The sequence below is a fragment of the Gordionus sp. m RMFG-2023 genome, chromosome 1 (genome assembly GCF_954871325.1).
Source record: "Gordionus sp. m RMFG-2023 chromosome 1, tfGorSpeb1-WG-v2, whole genome shotgun sequence".
NCBI lineage: Eukaryota > Metazoa > Nematomorpha > Gordioida > Chordodea > Parachordodidae > Gordionus > Gordionus sp. m RMFG-2023.
In genome coordinates, this window is record NC_088775.1 from 9,313,398 (window position 1) to 9,328,428 (window position 15,031).

The 15,031-nt window shown below is 28.1% G+C and overlaps 1 protein-coding gene across 2 annotated transcripts; it reads left to right on the forward strand.

Moving 5' to 3' along the window:
- The first annotated feature begins 3,295 nt into the window (after positions 1-3,295).
- On the forward strand, positions 3,296-10,649 carry LOC135931401 (DNA-directed RNA polymerase II subunit RPB7-like). Of its 2 annotated transcripts, none has more exons than XM_065468473.1 (8): positions 3,296-3,374; positions 3,417-3,526; positions 3,596-3,755; positions 3,832-3,882; positions 10,033-10,098; positions 10,142-10,213; positions 10,382-10,415; positions 10,499-10,649. In XM_065468473.1, exons 1-8 carry the CDS (start codon positions 3,363-3,365, stop codon positions 10,519-10,521), a joined length of 528 nt encoding a protein of 175 aa, XP_065324545.1. In that variant the 5' UTR covers positions 3,296-3,362; the 3' UTR covers positions 10,522-10,649. The 2 variants fall into 2 exon arrangements, with proteins under 2 accessions (XP_065324545.1, XP_065324546.1); XM_065468474.1 differs by having other exon boundaries at positions 3,596-3,680.
- Positions 10,650-15,031: the final 4,382 nt, after the last annotated feature.

Below are 15,031 nucleotides of genomic sequence, written 5' to 3' on the forward strand. Positions count from 1 at the left end.
GCCTCGAGATTTCACTAATAGATGTTCAAATCTTTGTACCATCTATGAGCATAATCTCTAGGCCTGCGTAATTTCTGGATAAAATATCGAGTTTGCCGTTTTTATAAATCAACTCAAATAGAGCAGTTTAACAATACTAAGCCTGAAGATTTTGCCCATTATTCGCCGAATCTTGAAGCTTGCATAATATTATATTGGCCAAAATATTAAACCGGCCGTTTTTAAAAATCGATAATCGAGCCGTTTAACAACACTAATTATTGTCTGGTCGTCTGGTTTGCAGCCTTTCCTCTACTCTAAGATTCCTTATTTATTTATTTTTATTTCTACTATACATCAATAATTATTTGTTACATTTGTATAGTAATATTGCGTTAAGTTGTAGACTTTGGCAGGAGCTTGGCAACACCATTAATAAAATATAGACTGGGTCCCGAAAAAAAAAATATTTATGTGATATTTCTTTCCTATTCTTACCTTCTTTTTTTTACCTAATTGAATATCTTATTATAAGATAAATAATTTTAAGAATAAAATGAGAAAAATTACAAAAACCAGAGAAGTGGGAAATAATTTCATGCTCATATCGCATTTTATAAAATAGAATAACTTATTGCATACAATAAAATATTTTAGAGTAAGTCAAACCTAGGGCCTAGTCTAAACTTTAAAAAACTGAACGTCAGGTGATCTTCAGCCAAAAAATTAATTTAGCAGATCTCAAGCAGGAGTCTATAATAAATATATATTACATTTATATATTATTACTTTTAAGGGTCGGTGTAAAAATATAACCAAAAACATTATTCCTATAATGCCGATAGGATAAAAGATAATATTTTAGGGCAATAACTAATTTTCTTTATGGCAAGCCGTTTATATTCCAAAAAACCTAATTGTGCCCGGAACCATATTCCAGTACTACACTCCTCTAAATCAGTTGGATATATCAAATCGGAATCGTCACTTATAGTGGGAGATTCGAGAAATAATGGATCGGCCGATATCATTTCAAGAAACAGATCCAATCTAAAAAAATTTTTTACAAATTATATAATAATCGAAATAAACTATTTTTTATTTTTGTAGCAAACCCATTTTTTAAAATTTTTATTAATTTTTTATTCTATTTTTTTATAAGAATGAGTCAGAAGAGGGAAAAGAAAGTAGATTTTTAAAAACAAAAACTTTTTCAATCTTTTCTTCAAATGTAGAAAACGTAGAACAAAAAAATTTCTATATTTTAAAGGATAAGTTCAAACCAATTATGTATATAATATACTACTAGATTATCAATTCATTAATTAAAAGTGTACATGCATAGCAGACAGTTGTAGCACATTTTATGGTTTTAAAATTGTCTAATTATTTTATTTTTATATGAACGCACATTAATATGATTTTCTAAATGCTTTTAATGAATATCAATCTAATAATATTTATATACATCATTGATCTAAACTAGTGTTGTTAATCGGCTTAGCGGGGTCGAATGCCAAAATTCTATTTAAGTTTTGAGTCATAAAACTCAATCAAATTGGGGGGGGGGGCTCAATGAGTCGTATGAGTTAACTCGATAAGTCGACTTATAATTTTTAAAAATATTTCTCGTGGATTAATAATAATAGCAATGCGATTCAAAATGAATTAGATCCGAATTTAAAGGAGCTAATGTGGCTCATTGGTCCTCTCAATTTAAAATAGGAGTCGTAAAACTCGACTTTTTGACAACACTAGTACAAAATTGATTTTTTTATTTTACTCTTAATACATTAAGATTAAAATTGTAATTAAAAGATTGATATATCTTTGATACCTTTTATCTTAAATCCTAATACTATTTTAAAAAAATTCCATATTTTTTTTACAAATTCAAATTTTGTTATTCGAATTAAAGAAGTAAAATTTGATAGCAAAAGATTTGAAAGAGGACTTTGTATTCAAACCGGAAATATTTAAAATAATAATAGGCAATGGAAATATAAATTTTAAGCTCTGATATTATTAAAACTTAAAGAGACTAGACTAGCCCTATGTCCAATGTAGAGCAAAATAACAATAAAAAATATTTGATGATGATTGGGAAAATAGATTATTTGAATATTTAATCTCAATTTTTAAGACCTTTGATGGCTTATCTATTAGAAAGGTATTTAAAAGTATTATGTGTAAAAGGGATTATAAAAAATTTTGAGTGATAACAAAAATTCTGTTATTTTGTGTGTTATTATTTTATATCAAATGTTATTGTTTATAAGATCTAGTATTGTATGAAATAATAAACAATGTATCTAATCTGAATTAATTTTTTTGTGTTGTATAGAAAATCTTATAAACCATTTATTCGGCAAGCCTTACGAGGATCGAATACCCCATGAGTTCTGGACTTGTAGAGTAAATCCACTTTTACTTAATAAATTTCTGAAACATAATAATGTATAATTATAGGGAAAGATTTAAGATATCGATTAATATTTATTTTAAATACAATAATTATTTTTAGAGATACTAAAAATTTGACAAAAATTGCGCCTATCAGCGGTCTCTTCCGTTAGTATTAGATTTTAACAATAAAACATTTTCAAAGTTTTATCAAGTAGGTAAAAAAAAGATTTTAACCGACTGAATAAGCGTTCAACTGATGCGCTGGAAGGAATAATAGTGTTTTATTTATTAACAAGAAAATTATTCAAAATGGCAAAATCCTTTTCAAAAAATATAAAAGTTTTGTTTTATATTTAAATTATGTATTTAATCAATGACATTAATTTAATATTTATTAAATATAAAATTAAAATAGCTAGTATTTATCAATTTAATAAAGAGTCATATCCATAAAAAAAATAAATAGACAATTTTATTAATCTTGTGAAAATAAAATATTTTTCATATATCTATATTAAAAAGTAAGAATGAATTATAATGTAGGATAACATATAATATGATGAAAAATAACTTGGATTGATTAATTAAACAAAAATAAATATTGAAAAATAAAACTATCATTTAAAAAAAAGTATTCATTTCTTTGATATCTATTATATTTTTTTATATGTATGCATTTGTTAATTTTAATATTTATTTATAATAAAAGTATCAAAAACATCTATATTTTATGTATCGGTACTAAATGCATTTAAGAAAAATGTATTAAGAAATTTATTTGTATCTGTATCGATGTGCTTTGTTAAAATTTGTGTCAGTATATTTCGATATGTTTAAAAAGTATCGTTCGTTAGTAAGTGTTGATATATAAATTGTCAAGCCTTCAAATCATACTCAATCAACTGTCATTTTTAATTTTAGATCGTAATGTAGTGTGTATATTCACAGGCATTTTACTTGTGGTTTCTACGAAAATTATGTTTTATCATGTAATTATTTCTAAATTTTAATGATATTATATTATTTTATAGATGCCATTAGAACAGGAAATTATATTGCATCCTCGATATTTTGGACCTAATTTACTAAATACTGTTAAGCAAAAATTATTTTCTGAAGTTGAGGGCACATGTTCTGGACAGTAATATTTTTTTAAATTACCTCTATATGTTTTTTAAATTACCTCTATATGTTTTTTAAATAATTATAGATATGGATTTATAATAGCAGTAACATCAATAGATAGCATAGGGTCAGGCATGATTAAGCCAGGCAGAGGATATGGCACTTATAAAGTTAAGTATAATGCAATTGTTTTTATGCCCTTTAAAGGAGAAATTTTAGATGCAATTGTTACTCAGATAAACAAAGTTAGTATTATTCATCTATTTAATTTTATACTTAATTATTGTGAAAGAATTTATAACTATTTAATATTATATTTAGGTGGGTATCTTTTGTGAAATTGGTCCATTAACTTGTTTCATTTCCAAGCATGTAAGTATGAAAATATAATTAAATATAAGAGATATACATAATATAATTTAAATTAAGCTTCTTTCATAGGGGGCACGTATTTTATCATGCCCTATTAACACTACAACATGCCTGCCTGAGCCTTTTTAATTGTTTATGAAGCAAAAGAATAATTATAAAACAAAATTTTTGGGCAATGTAGACCTCTAACTAAAATAATTTGTATAAATTTTTATTGATTTTTTACATAGTGTTTTAAAAAAATAATATACTAATTTAAGTCACTGGATAGGGAATGATCAAAGAAAATTAAAAATCATTTATAATATAATATTTACTGTTCTTAATTACTTTTATCCTAGGCCATGGCATCAATTTAAAATAATAAAATAAAAACATGTTTTACTTTAATTTTTAAGTTTATAATCAAATTAAGAAAAAAACTATCATAAAAAAATTTAAGGGTCTTGTAGGCACTAGTGTTGTAAAAAAGCCAATTTGGGTCAATTTAAAAAAATGGCCCGATTAAGATTATAACCAAAATAACATAATGTAAGCCTAAAGATTTTGCTCATAGCTAACAGAAATGATCTGGCTTCTATTTGCCATTTTTATTATTTTATTAAAAAATATAATATATATTTTATGTTATATAAATAAATAAAAGTGTATTATATATATATATGTTATTTCAAATAAATAAATTGATTATCTCAAATAAATTATTATAAAAACGAAATTAATTAAACATTAAAAACATTTATATTAGTAGTTATTAGAATTTACAAGAATTTTGATATCTAAATCGACAAATATTCTTCAATTCTACCCCCCCCCTTCCCCCATGTAGACCACAATTTCACTATATTATCAATTAGTTTTTTTTCTTTGTTTTTTTAAACTTATTTTATTCTCATAATCTCAATTATACATTTATTCAAATATAGAAATAATTTGTATACTTATAGTAGTGTTAATTAAATTCAATGACAGTATGGTATAATAGCAAAGAAAATAGTGATAATGATATTTACAAGATGGCTTAAAGAAATGCTAAGAATTAATACCAAAGGCTCAAGAAGAAAAAAGACACGAGTTTGCTAAAGAAATTGAATGTAGTGATCTGCATTGGGCCTAATTTTTTAAGCACAGCCCAGCCTGAAATTTTTTTAAAAAATAACAAATTAAAATTGATGAAATGCAGTTTAACTTTACATCGAGAAAAGCATGACAGATGCAATTTTTGTGTTGAAACAAATGTAGGAGAAGTATCTTGCGAAGGAAAGAAACTCTATTATGTGTTTGTTGATTTGGAGAAAGCATTTGATAGGGTGCCGTGTGAGGTTACTAGATGGGCTTTGAGAAAATCAGGTGTGGAGGAATGGTTGGTTATCGCAGTGATGGCAATGTATGTTGGAGCAGAAACAGCAGTACGGACGGATTATGGTGATAGTGACAGCTTTGAGGTGAAGGTAGGACCTTCATCAAGGATCCATGCTGATTACTTAGTAATGGATGTGTTGGCTAGAGAAATGTGTGAAGGACTTCCCTGGGAGCTATTATATGCAGATGACCATGTATTAATGGCAAACAGTGAAGAAGAAATGAGGGATAAAATTAGTAAATGTAAGATGACTATGGAAGCAAAGGGCCTGAAAATGAATGCATCAAAAACAAAGGTGATGATTGGTGGGGAAAATCTAAAGATGGAGGAATCCGGTAAGTGGCCTTGTGGTGTATGTGGGAAAGGAGTTGCTAGAAATTCTATCCAATGCACCAGATGCCAGAAATGGGTATATAAAATATGTAGCGGGAAAAAAGGAAGTTTGATGTTAGAAAGAATGACCTTTATTTGTAGAACATGCATGAAAGATACATAATAATGATAACCTAGAAAATGGTGGTCTGGATATTGGCAATGGGTTAACCCTAGAAAAAGTGGATAAGTTTTGGTATTTAGGTGATATGCTAAATGCAGATGGTGGTGTAGATTCTGCCGTTGTTGCAAGGATCAGACAAGCTTGGAAAAGTTCAGAGAGATGTCGTCTATTCTTACAAATATTAAAGTTTCTCTGAAGTTAAAGGGGAAAGTTTACGTAAGCTGTGTGAGGAGTTGTTTAGTTTATGGTGGCTGGGCAATGAAAGCTACTCACGAAGCCAGATTAGAAAGAACAGGGATGAGGATGATTAGATTGATGTGTGGGGTATCTCTAAGAGAGAGAAAAACTAGCAAGGAATTGCGAACAAAATTAGGTATAGAAATGATTGGAATGGTAATGCGACGAAATAGACTAAGATGGTTTGGGCATGTTGAACGTATGACAAAAGATGACTGGGTAAAGAGATGTACAATGATGAAAGTAGGAGGATCAAGACCTAGAGGAAGACCCAAGATGACATGGACAAATGTGATAGCGGCAGATATGAGACGCATGAATCTTACAAGTATTGATGCTCAGGACTGTCAAAAATGGAAAAGAAAAATCAAAATGAAAACTGACCTACCCGGGTAAACCTGGAAATCGCCATAAAACGGAGAAGTCTGGCAATTTATTCATTTCAACAACCCCCCCCTCCCCAGCAAATATCTGAGAATTATATTCATCTTTTCCGCAACTTTGTATTACCTTCTTTATTTTATGTTTGTAGACTAACATCCAAGGTTCTCAGGTCTCATCCATTGCCGGGGAGAACTCCCAATAATAATTCTTTAATTTCTCTCACAATTTTTAAAATTTTCTAAGATTCTTTCCCAATAATTTTTTTTGAAAAAATTTCAATCCTCCCATAGAAAAAATTATTTTTTCCACCAAATTTTGAAAATCTTTTTCAGCATCAATACCTTATCATTTGTTCCGATTTCTAAAAAAAACTATACCCATTAAAATCATTTTTTAAATTCCAAAAAATGTTCGCCAATAATGCACAACTAAGTCGGAGGGTGGGGTAATAATAAACGTAACGAGCAATAAATCTTATTTTTTATTTTTTTGGCCAACCCTATTATTACACCAGTATCATAATTAAATAAAAACTGTGGTATTAAAATATATATAACTAAATAACAGCTAATTGTCACCAAATAACATATAATCTTCCACTAATATCACTTAATAAAAAATATGAAATAATCATAAAAATGTATACTATTCTTCTTCTCCGTTTTATGGCGATTTCCAGGTTTACCCAGGTAGGCCAGTTTTCCCTCTGATTTTTCTTTTCCATTTTTGACGATCCTGAGCATCAATACTTGTAAGATTCATGCTTCTCATATCCGCCGCTATCACATTTGTCCATGTCATCTTGGGTCTTCCTCTAGGTCTTGATCCTCCTACTTTCATCATTGTACATCTCTTTACCCAGTCATCTTTTGTCATACGTTCAACATGCCCAAACCATCTTAGTCTATTTCGTCGCATTACCATTCCAATCATTTCTATACCTAATCTTGCTCGCAATTCCTTGCTAGTTGTTCTCTCTCTCAGAGTTACCCCACACATCCATCTAACCATCCTCATCTCTGTTCTTTCTAATTAGGCTTCGTAAGTCGCTTTCATTGCCCATGTTTCTCCGTCATAAACTAAACAACTCCTCACACAGCTTACGTAAACTTTCCCCTTTAACTTCAGAGAAACTTTTTTATTTGTAAGAATAGACGACATCTCTCTGAACTTCTTCCAAGCTTGTCTGATCCTTGCAACAACGGCAAAATCTACACCACCATCTGCGTTTAGCATATCACCTAAATAACAAAACTTATCCACTTTTTCTAGGGTTAACCCATTGCCAATATCCAGACCACCATTTTTTAGGTTATCATTATTATGTATCCCTTTCATGCATGTTCTACAAATAAAGGTCATTCTTTCTAACATCAAACTGCCTTTTTTCCCGCTACATCTTTTATATACCCATTTCTGGCATCTGGTGCATTGGATAGAATTTCTAGCAACTCCTTTCCCACACATGACAAGGCCACTTACCGGATTCCTCCATCTTTAGATTTTCCCCACCAATCATCACCTTTGTTTGCTTCCATAGTCATCTTCCATTTAATAACTTTATCCCTCAATTCTCCCTCACTGTTTGCCATTATAAAAATGTATACTATAATATTGAAAATCACATAACTCCATGAGTATTTATTTTTGTTTAGCAGATTTTAATAGTAGGTATTAATATAATTAATTATATATATATTTTCCCCTATTTAATTTTAATATGCACCTCCTGAGAATTCCACTTGCAGCACCGTAAATGTTTTCTCCATAATTTTTATTGTCTCTATTTTATAAAATGTATGATCATTGGTTACATTTCATACACAATTTAACAGGTGTTGAAGTATCTAGATACAAAATAGATAATATTTTAGACGTATCTCTATCTGCTTAAAGATACATTTTGATATACCTTTATTTAACGCTTTTTTATCTTAAAAATAAAAATATTTAGACTAATATATTAATATAAATATTTATTTCTGAGAAGACCAGCATTTGTACCATTTGCACGGCCTGGCTCGGATTTTTTAAAAATTTAGAGTTTGCAGGTCTCTGATATATATATGAAATATTTAAATTTATATATAAAAAAATATATAAATATTCATTAAATAATACTTTTTCCCACATAAATCTTGTGAAGGATATTTTTATCATGTGAAGAAATATATAAATCCTTGCTTAGCCATGACGCTCATTAATTATTAAAAACAATATCATTGGTGCACACAATAATTTTATAGATCGCTAACTTTTAATGTATAAATTATAAGTTTGTATAAAAAAAAAATTTTTTTTAATAAATGCTCGTTTTAAATGAGAATTTGCTCGAAAAAACGATAAAATAAGGGTATTAGCATTTTTTTATTATTTTTTTATATGGTGTTCGAATAGAATAAAATATAAAATGTTGCTTACGTATTATACTCTCATAGTAAAAGTTTATGTTCGAGAAAGACGCCGAACCATATATATAAGTATGATAAAAATTGTATCTATCGAGATACGTTTTTAGACAATGTATCTTTTAGCTAGATTCGTTTAAAAAATATCTTTTAACATTTGCAACTTAATATCAAAAACAAAATGTATTCATTTATAAATTTCTAACATTTGCATACAATCTAATATTTTACAAATCTTCAGCATACATTTTTTACATCACACTACCTTTGATTAGAGGTTTGCAATGGGCGGATGTTTATCATGCCCACCCATATTTTGAACGAGCTTGGGCGGCATGCTAAAATTTTAATATCATATGGATATAGGCTGGTTAAATACCTTTAAATTGAAAAAAAAAATATTTTCTTCGTAATAAAGTTAATTTTGTCAACAATTAAAAGAATATATCATTTTATTGGCTTAGAATATTTTTCAAAAATCAATTCTTGACTCAATGTAGGCCATTTAAAAAAAATTTTTAAGGGTATCAGCCAATGGTATGCTAAATGATATCGGTTTGTAAATACCAATATTAGTGAGTTAAAGTTAGGGAGGAAAATATTTTCCCCTGCAAAAATGGGTTTTTTATCTCCTAGTTATGAACTAATGACATATAATGCATAGACTGAAGATTCGGCCGTTTTAAACATGTCTCAATACAAATCAGCTGATTTCACGTCATTTTGGTTTCCCCATATTAAATTTTTTTTAAAATAATCGGTCTTCTAATATAAAAAAAATTATAAAAGATACCAAAATTGGCGTGTTACCAGCTGATGATCTGTATTCAACCACGCTTCAGAGAGCATTTTAATGAATGTATCCTCAGGATGACTCAAATTGAGCCGTTTAACAACATTAATCAGTCTAAGCAAGTATTCGATGTCATTGGCTAGGCCTTACAAATCAGAATTGAACTCGTTCTGATACAAAAAAATATTAATATCACCATCTGTTAAACGTATGTTATATACCACTCCACTTAATTGTGGTAAATTTAGCAACAAAATATAATTATATCTTATTTGGGAATTTCCGTAAAAATAATTTCTCGTGTAAAAAGATAAGTAAACAGGATTAATAATACTTCTGAAAAATATTCCTTGGGGGGGGGGGGGTTGTCTGAGTATCTTCAATTCCATTTTTCAAACATAAAACAAACTTTTATTGAAATTACTTTATATATTGTATATGTATATTTTATTAAAACTTAACACATCAGAGTATTCCTTCCAACATGGAATTTGATCCCAATTTAGGTCAACCATGCTATAAAACAGTAGACGATGTAAGACCTATAATCTGATACACTTTAAATTATTTATTTTTAGGGCATATCCATCAAAGAGCATAATGAGATAAGGGTCAAAATAGTCGGCACCCGAATAAATGCATCTGATATTGTAATTGAATTATTTTAAATATATTTTTTTACATCTATGTGATGAATATATTGAGGGTATTATAAAAGTTTAGTATTTGCCAAAAATAATCTTTTATTATTATATCTTCATTTTCTTTAAAACTTCTAACCATCAATTTTTGTGTTTTATAAAAAAAATAACCTCTAGTTCGCCATTGGTTCACTAATGGATGATTTCTTAGGTAAAAAATTATAATTTACATAATAATTATCGCGTTATATATATTATTATTGTACCTTAACTTTTTTTCAAAATTTTATTCAGGGCTGTCAGAGTATCATGTCTAATCAAGCATACTATTGTTATTATTTATGTATATAATTTATTTGCAATTATGTACATATTTTATATTGTGAATTATTATTTGTAAATAAATTATATTATAAATAAAGTTTAAAAAAATCTTATAGCAAAATTACAATTTAAAGCCTAAAAATTAAAGATGTACACTAGATTCAAATTTTAACCGAAACTGGGCAGAATTTTAAACTCTTCCCAGTAATCGGCAGTGTCCGGTATCAGATGTTGCACAAATAATTTTGAAACTCATTATTCGATTTAATATTTAATTTAAAAATCAAAGTGTTAAGAATTTATTGACATTTTTTTTAACTATATACTTTATTTTATTCACTAACGGTATTATTAATTTGAGTTGCAATAATAATTTAATTAATAAATACATGTATTATAATTAGTTAGCTTATAAGGATGGCTTCTTATTGACCTCATCAAATTGTGGTGCAGTTCCATTTATTACTCTGCATCTGTGTTATCCTTGATAAAAAAAACTCGGAATAATTATATGGAGGATGGGCCTTCATATGATTCACATTCTCTGGGCAGGTTTGTGACCAACGTGCAAGATAAAATATTAAAATTTAAGTATAATATAGTAACAGATCTATAAGTACGATGTCTTTTTTTAAATATGTTTTTCATAAAATATCTAAAAACACATGAGTAAATTATCAAACCTTTGCCAAAACCAACTACCTAGAGTATAACTTGGGAAAGTAGCTTGACATAAAGCTTAGTATTATTTTATAATTTTAAAAAATGGGTGCCTTACGTATGGACTCTTACCAAAACATTGACAGGTAATTTTCGATGATTAGCAGTTTACAACTCTAACTTTGATATGATAGAGTTTGAGGAAATATTTTTAAGAGGAGATAGATAAGGTACCCCGGCTCTGTAGGTTTACCTATATCTTCTAACTTTTAGGGAAATGGACTTTATATAATTGTTTGTAACTTAAAAATATGGACTAATATATCATGGTAACTTCTCTATGTAGGTGTTAGTCCTCCAACCCTCCACCAATATTGTTTGATAGAAAGATAGAGATGAAAACGCCCAAAAACTTCGTAATGTTTCCCTATGAATTTTCCCTCTTTAAATTTATATGAATAACTATTTTTTAATAAATATTCATTACTATTAGGGCTGGGAGACTTGATGTTAGGACAACATTATATTTAATATAAGAAGTAATAATTTAATTTTTTTTAAATTAGTTCAGATGATGACCAGATTTATTTTGTAAAGTCCGCAAAGGTTGGCATTTTCATATCGCGATGTTATTTCTTATAATTATATAAAAAGATCTTATTGACATCGTATGGTACTACTGAGTATAATTTGTAACAAGAAATTACATTCCCTCGGAAGGTAGTCGTAATTTTAATTATTAAGTTAGTTTAATTTAATTGATAATTCTATATAATATTTAGTTAAACAAAAATTTTGTTACATGTACATCTAACTAAAATTTAGTACAATTATTTAAGACATAGTATGTGAAAATAATCTTACTGAGATGTGTTCACAGGATGACTTAGATGCGGAATATATATTTTTTGGAAGCATATGAGTAGTGTTGTTAAAAGTGTGATATGGATCGACTTTTAAAAACGGTCCGATTATGATTTTAGTCAAAATAATATTATGTAAGCCATGGGATTTGAACTAGTGGTCTAATCCTTTCTGTCATCTATGAGCAAAATCTTAATCGGGTTCATTTTAAAAATCGATGCATTTAATAAATACATAGGAAACAATGTTAATATTGTCTGTATTACCAGTCTCCTCTATGTGAAATTTAAAATAATTTTTGAAGTTTGGCTAAGATATTTTAACATCTTATATGGGTAATAGACTTTTAGAAAGACATGGTACAATTTCTATTTCATCATCCTCATTAAAAGACAAAAACAAGAATTTGAAAGAAAAATAAGTGAAAGCAATAATTTTTTTAAATAAAGACTATAATTCAAAATTTTTTAAAAAAAGTGATAAACCAAAATTATTTTTATACAGATATAACCTAGCCGATGCCCTACAAAGCCTACCAATAAAATTTAGGAGCTAAAACCCACGTAATAATGCTTTTCCTCTAGAAAAATCTAGGCTACGGCTATGATTCTATATCTGTCTGATTTACTTATCAATATTAATTAACTATACAAAAAAGGTCCACATACAGAATCAAATATTTAAAAAATATAACACTGTTAATAGTTACAATTTTTCAAATATTATTAGTTACTGTTATTTTGTATAAATGTAACTAATTACTTTATCAACACTATATTATGTTCAAAATACGTTTCTTCTTCAAGTAGCAACAGACTAAAGAAATATATAAACCTTTTTTAAAATAAGAGATGCTCGAGGCATAAAATGATATTTTACTTCTAACATCACAAAAATCCACTGACTCTTTGCAATCTTGTTTACAAAATTCAATAAACCAATTAATTCTTTTTACTCCTCTACATCGTCAAATAAATTTTTGCAACGGAATTTAATTAAAATTCGTTGTTGTCATGAGTATTAAACAGATCTCAGATATGCAACAAATATTCCTTTAATATGCTAAAGAGCAAATATTTTATGGCAACTCTACACTCAAATGCAACTGGTAATTCCCATGCTGTAGAGTTTATCAGTAAAAAAAGTTAGAAGTAATCGAAGAACTGCGTCTAAACAAAATAACAGCGAATGCTGCCAACGTATAATTATTATCTGCATATACTATGTTACAAAATTGGATTGAAGAAATCTGTACCAAAGGTAAGAAACTGGTAAACTTTTTTAATTAGAGATTCAACAGAAACGGCGATATGGCAAATTCATCTCTCTAAAAAAATATAAACCGCCCTATGGGGAACTGTTTATTTGATGTATAAAATCCCTGATGGAATCTAAGAAAGCGCTCATTTCAAAAATCTAAGTCACTAATTTTAACAACTCGAGCACAAATGAGAGAGTAAAATTATTATTTGAAAATAGGTTTTCTTTTATTGTTACCAATACTATGATGCTCTTGGCATATCTTCTAAATTCAATAGAAATTAAAAAAGAGTTAATATCTTTCCTTAAAGATAAAATTAGAGTAGAAGAATTTTTCATTATTTGGGCCAAAATATTAAAACATAGATTAAACAGTGGAATGACATTCCAGCTTATGAGAGGCCCGCGATTCGCCGACGGTGTCACCATTTTCTGATACCTTTGAAAATCTAAATATTATTCTATATTCTTAGTTGATTCGTTAAAATCTTTTTTTTCTATATTTTAATAACCAATATTTTAAAAGTGATATTAACATTTTCCGAATCAGCTTGAAGAGCTAAACATGATTTTATATTCATGTTTAAATTAGTGCAATATTATCGAGAATTCATAAGAATTCGTACTTTATTAACACACGAGATGTAAAATATTTAAGTTCTAAAAATAATAAAAGTTATCTTACGAGGACTAGAACACTAATACCTGATAATTTATAATTAGATAATGACCTGAAGTCAGATGTTATGTTTTATTTGAATCCAGTTGATATTGCCGAAAAATTCTCTAAATTAACTCATTGTGTTATACTAGTCGTATTCTCTTCCATTAGATAGATGTCAAGCGGAACTTACAGATTTTTTAGAAAAAATGGAGGTAAAAATAATTCTTGTTTTAGGGGAACTTTGTTATCTTTATCCCATTTCTGTTTTTTTATTGATACTTTATTTATTTAAAAAAATGACAAAACACTAAAATATTAAAACAAGTATATAAAAATATGTAAAATTACTAAATAAAAATAAATATATTGAAGGTTCTAAAAAGAGCTTAATTTAATAATGAATGTATTGGAAAATTAATTTTTGGAAGATTTGGAAGTATAAGTAATAATATTGTTTTGAATAGTCATCAAAAAAAAATTATACTATTTCATATTGACCAGGCAATTTTTTTTTATTTACTCATCTTTATTTCAGATTCTATGAACCTTAAACCTCAATATTGATAGCAATCATAAAGACTTACATTAAATAATTTAAACTTAAAATCAGCCACCACCCACCTTTAAAGTAATTAACTTATACTGCAGTTCTTGGGCATAGGCTCTTTTTCTGCCCCTCTCTTTTTCTTAAAGCCTATGTATGTCTGTAACATTTTTCGAAATGTTGCGCGTACAAGTACGTGCGGCTTGTCCACAAACGTCTAGAGGGCCCCTCATATTTTTTTAACTTTACACCCCAATTAACTTATGTTACAATTAGATGGAAATGAGGAAACCCTAGCGTAGCTCTGTTGTTTATTCAACGTCAAAGATATCACGGATCACGGAATATATACCTAAAAAACAAGTATAATTGTGTTTAAAAATTTCTAGTTGAAGTTTTTGTTTAAGAAATAAGGATCGATTTTCGTTTGTTATGTTAAAATTTTTCGTAAGTTTTTAAAAAAAAATATGTAGACTGTGAAAAATTGCCGTTAGTTGATATGATTATTGGC